Source organism: Cyprinus carpio, chromosome B9 (assembly GCF_018340385.1).
Source record: "Cyprinus carpio isolate SPL01 chromosome B9, ASM1834038v1, whole genome shotgun sequence".
Classification (NCBI taxonomy): Eukaryota; Metazoa; Chordata; class Actinopteri; order Cypriniformes; family Cyprinidae; genus Cyprinus; species Cyprinus carpio.
This window is the reverse complement of record NC_056605.1, coordinates 20523121-20528536: the sequence shown is the minus strand read 5'-3', so window position 1 is coordinate 20528536 and position 5416 is coordinate 20523121. Positions and strand designations below refer to the sequence as shown.

The window sequence follows — 5416 nt, the reverse complement described above, 5'->3', positions numbered from 1 at the left end:
TTGCTGCCCATGAGCCTTTTTCATTGAAGGGGAAAGTTTTGATATAAGCTGTGGGAGTTAAAATAATAAAAAAAGCATAAAAAATTATATCCCTTACATAACTCATAGGGTTATGAATTATGTAAGGGATAAAATGCAGTCAAATGGTCATTATCATAAAATTTATGATGTGATCAAGATCTTAAAGGGATTTCTTTATGATAATGAACAGCTGACTGTACATTATCCCTTTTATTACATGGCTAGTTAGCAAATAAATAAAAAGATCGCTTCATTAATTTCAGTTAAAATTGTTTAATTATATGAGTAAAAAAAGAGTCAGATGCAGAGTGAGACCACAATATGCCCAGATTAACCAATCAGAATAAAGTATTCCAGAGTAATAAATTATTTTTACACTTCCATTTATGTAGAGATTTTGCATGCTGCAAGTCTTTAAGCTATATTTAATTGATTTTTAGTTTTAATTTTTAAATTGTTGATGCAAAGGTAAAATGCACCAATAACAACACATCTTAATCTTCCAGCATGAGCAATTTACTGCATAATCAAAAAGAAGTATAATAATGAAGCCTGACAAAATTGTCAGAGGAGCTTCCCTTGGGTGCAATGATGTTTTACATTACATGAAACAGATCAATACTAGGTCTGGCAGTGAGAGCAGAGAAGAAAACCTCAGCACTGCATTACCCCTTAAACAGACAGTCTCTGCAGACACTTATCTGCAAAATCAGGGCAAAATGTCGTCTTTATAAAGTGCTGTTACCAAGCTCCTTGTATCACAAAGATGACATGTATGGTTCAAACAGTGACAGAGCACTATGGTGTTCAAATTTGATGCACTTTGCTCATCTTTTAAAGATTTACAGCAATGTGTTGTTGCTTTAATCAGGGAAGTGGCCCTTTCTTCGGTGACTCATAGATTTGGGTTTTGTAGTGGGAATGATTGGGCTGTGTCAGACTTTCTGTGGGGAATTTAGTCAAGAAACATTGAGCCTCAAAGGGGCACACTTCCCTGAAGACCTAGACATCACAGAAGAGTGGCATGTCTCGGGCGGAACAAAACTAGGTCATTAAAGTAGATTAATGCAGTAAATCAAAGTGTGGAGCATCCTGTTAATTGAACACTGCTCTTCTGTTTTGTTCTAGGAAAACAATTATGCGAAAGACAGCATTATCACAATTACAAGGAACCTGTTATTTAAGCAAGTTATGAATATTGTAATATGGTTTTAATGCCTTTAGAAGATGCAGTTTTATTATGTGCAAACATATTTTCCTTATAATGTTTCTTTGTTGGTAAATAGGCACATTTTGGAAACATTGTGTTGCTGTAATGCCTAAATTTATCATCAGTAGAAGGTTTATGTTAAATTATTAATAGTTGGCTAGATTGGAACAGATTTTTGGTGCATACACTCTAAACATATTTTTTATTGGAATCAATGGTTCCATAAAGAAGCTTTAACAACAAAAATTTCCATTGCACAAAAAGAGTAGCATAAATAGCTAGTTTTGGAAAATGGTTCCTCAGATTATTAAAATGTTCTTTAAACTAAGAAAAAAAGTTATTTTAAGAAATGCGTACTGAATGTTCAGTCTGTGGCATTTCAACGAAAACATAAAATTTAAAATACTTTTGAGCAGTGACTCAAACAAACAGGTCTGTTGAAACAAGCCGTTCAAAGGAACCGATTCCATTCACGAAACATTTGTAAATCCATTTGAGAGTAAAACTCTAAGGTCTGATTTTTTTTTCTTTTTCGATTTATTAAGTTGATTTGAACGTGGGAAGAAAATGTATCTGGCGAAACAAACACACGTTTTCGATTATGGTTAAATCCTACTGTTAGGCTACACATTTTTTTATACTAAAATACACTTACCACAACACTTTAATTTATAAAATCTAATCGACACCATACTGGTAATAGGCAAATATTAACTGCTGCAAGTGCAGTAGAATGAAGCGAAAAAATCAAGACTTTTTGAGCGATGATTCAAACGAACCGCTACACCGAAACGAGCCATTCGAACGAATCGATTCGCTAAAATGCATCGGATTTCCCAACGCTACTCTATGCCGAAATGCCGAAAGCGTCAGTGATATGCCAGAGCCCAAACCACGTGTTTTACGTAATGGAAAGGCAATCTTTCAATTCAACCCCTCCTCCTTCTTGTCTATATCCAACACAGATCCAAGGCAAAGAGGAATACGTGCGAGATACTTTTCGGGAGGCAACGGGATCAGTAATGCACAGGTGAAACACCAAGCCGCACTCCAACCGCATCCTCAGCATCAGCATCAGTGCAGTGCTTTCACATTGATGAAAGCTCATGGATATTACTGACCAGCAGCAACAGCAGAAGCAGCAACAGCAACAGCAGCAGGTTTTAGGAAGACTTCCCTGAGCAACACTGAGCTGATGCTGGAAATGTGCGCTTTGCTCGGAGGTATCGCTGCTTTTAAATGGGATGCATCCCCTCCAGGCTTCTGATGCCGTGCACATCCATCCACCCTTCATTTGAGTGATGAACTAACAGGGAACGCAAAGATCCGCCGTGTCTTTCACGTTAGTTTATAACGGGCTGCACGTTCCCCTTCTGCAGCACATGCAATTTATAGAGTAGCCTATCTATTTTTATGACCGACCAACCTTTATTACTAAGAAGAATACCTTTGTTTTGCCAGGTCTAAAGAGAATATTTTACCTCTTGCATGAAGACGCTTGGATAGTAATACATATTTTTCTATGATACTACTGGAAAACTGAGCATCCCATTGTGTTCTTATTATTATGCAACTGCAGGGATCTGCTCTTTATCAGGGTGTCTAAGCTGTTGGATCGCTCCTCGCCCAAATCAATGTGGTTTCTTTGGAACATTTTCAGCAAAGGAACGCATATGCTGCAGTGTCTTTGTGGCAAGAGTCTTAAGAAGAACAAGAACCCAAGTGGTAAGAGCCATTGCGTCTTCTTCCCCTCTGTGTGTGCTGATCTGCAGTCCAATTTGTGCAGCAAGTCGGTGAATGCAGGGAAGCTGAGGATAACTTGAGCTCTAGTGGTGAGACCAATCACAGATATTACAGCTGAAGGCTTTAACATCCAACTTTTTTTTTTCAACTAAATCCCACAGGTATGTAGTGTTAAGACAGGTCGAGCAGTCTTATTCGGGACATATGTGTGTGAAACATGCTTTTGGGTTCATTTCAGGGATGCTGCAGCATCCCTCTCAGTCCTGCATCACTTAAAGTGATCCTGCTCTCTGGTTCTGTGTGCAGCATTTATTCTTACGTGATTATGTGCAGTGCAAAGACCTCATGTCATTTATCTCTTTCTCTTCATTAGGAGATCATTAGCTTGCAGTTTATTCCAGTCAAAACATATGTACAGCTACCCTGTTGTTTCTCAACAAGATGGATACAGTTCAGTTTGTTTCGACACAGATTCCCCAAAAACAAATCACAACAAGACGGTCTGCAGGGCACACTTGCGCAGTTTTAATTTAACAAAGCTGTTGACAAATACGGACACAAAGGAAAACTGTGCAGAGCGTGAGGGGACGGGTGGGAGTCCTAAGTTGATGTTGACACCTTCTTTCCTAGACGTTGACACTGCAGCGTAGTACATCATAGCAGTTTTCCCATGCTGACATGACACATTTTTCCATTGTAGTTTAATGGACGCTCTGTCATTCTTGACACTGTAATTGCTTTTATTATAGTACTATAGCACATCATTGTATATTCCAAAAACATCGATGTGCAGCGATAACGTTTGATAAGTTTGATCTAACAACTTTTGAGAATTTTGGGGGTTTTTGATAGAAAAGACCTAACAATGTGCAAAATATCACACATTAATAGATTCGATGAAATCCTGCAGACATTTTACAGGTTACGCAGATAGGTAAAGAGCAAATTTATCAGGCAAATCTCTATTCAAATGAAAGCTGTTACTGTAAAATACAGTTTAGGACCAAAGTTCAATCACAGCTAGCAATGATTGTCGCTCTCTAGCAGTAATGTCGAGGGTGACGTGTTCATAGTGAAATGAAACCATCATTTTCTTTACTCTGTCAGTGATTAGAAGTAGCAAAGCGTGAGGTTTTTGATTAGTTTACCATGGCTATTATGGTCTTAGCTGCATAACATTAATGAAGAGAGCAGAGTGCGGCCGGGGCCTGCTGGTTATAGTCTACTGCACACAGACTGTATTTTTAGAAACACAACATGCAGCAGGGGCCGCATGAAGTGTAATCACTGTAGTTTAGTTCTGTTGTATTCAACATCTCAGTCATATCAGTTAGCACCCTCTTATATGAAACGTTCCCTTGATGATCCTGGTTCTTTTTTTTGGGAGAAGTCACAGGCAATGTTTTTCCAGAGTTTGAAAGAGTGGTTTCAATGGCTGCCTTCTGTTCCAGCAGATGGCACTTTCTGATAGCCTTGTGTTGGCTAGTGTTTTCCTGGCAGGGACAAAGTCTTGCACTTGGCAATGTGGATTGCAATGAAGGTTTGTGTTTGCTGATGCTGTAGGACTGAGGTAAACACAGGTTGGTTCTCAGCCTGCTGGAATCTGTGCACGGCGTTACAGAACTTGCTCCCTCAGGATGCAAGTGAAGGGCCACATATAACCTTTCATTCATGAATGCCTGTAATGGCTGCAGCTTAGTTTTTGGTTCTTTTATAAGTGTAGAAGACTCATAGGATTCACTTTCACATAGACAGTCTGTTCTCAGATGGCATTTATTTATAGAATAGTTTGTCATAACGCTGTTAGATCATTCCTCTGTGCAGAACTGGCAGACTGGATCCTGTTGTGACTTCTGGTGGCGAAATAATATTAAATGAGAGAGCTTGCACAAACACACACATGAACTTTATGAATTGTTTCCTGCATGTTTCTGCATCACAACTTATAGGGTCAAAGAAACATACACCCATTCAGTTCAGACTGTACCAACTACTGAGACTTTTAAATGCATAGTTCACCCAGAAAATGAACGATTTCACCCTCATGTCAATCCAAGAATTAAGACGGTTTGAGTTGTCTTTAGATTATGCACGAACAACTTGCAGCAAAATTGCACTAAAAACTTTTTTGTGTGTGTGGAAATAATGTGACATCCAGTTGCTGAATTAAACAGTATGATGCATTAGCCCATTTATCTGGCTGTTCCTCTAGTTTATTCCTCTGTTTATTGTGGGATGGATGTATTATGTCTCATGGTGTGGACTCTCACTGACTATCAGTATAATCTGAGATAGCGGTCCAATCTTGCTGTAAACCATCCTTAGTTTTTTTTTTGTTCTTTTGATCAAAGCGTCCTCAAACCCTGCTTAAAAGCCCAAAATGACTGCTACCTACTAATCCACTGTGGTCAAAACAGCGGCAGTAATAACTCATAATGGAAA

The 5416-nt window shown here is 38.7% G+C and overlaps 1 protein-coding gene across 2 annotated transcripts in view; it reads left to right on the top strand.

Moving 5' to 3' along the window:
- Nucleotides 1–2101: 2101 nt before the first annotated feature.
- LOC109101751 (fibroblast growth factor 14-like) overlaps nt 2102–5416 on the top strand; it is a 119502-nt gene continuing 116187 nt past the window's right edge. The window contains exons 1-2 of one of the 2 annotated variants that reach the window (XM_042731433.1): nt 2102–2692; nt 2811–2956. In XM_042731433.1, the coding sequence (XP_042587367.1) occupies nt 2866–2956 (91 nt within the window). In that variant the 5' untranslated portion in view covers nt 2102–2692; nt 2811–2865. Of the gene's footprint in view, nt 2957–5416 lie in introns of both variants that reach the window. The other variant, XM_042731432.1, reaches the window with a different exon arrangement.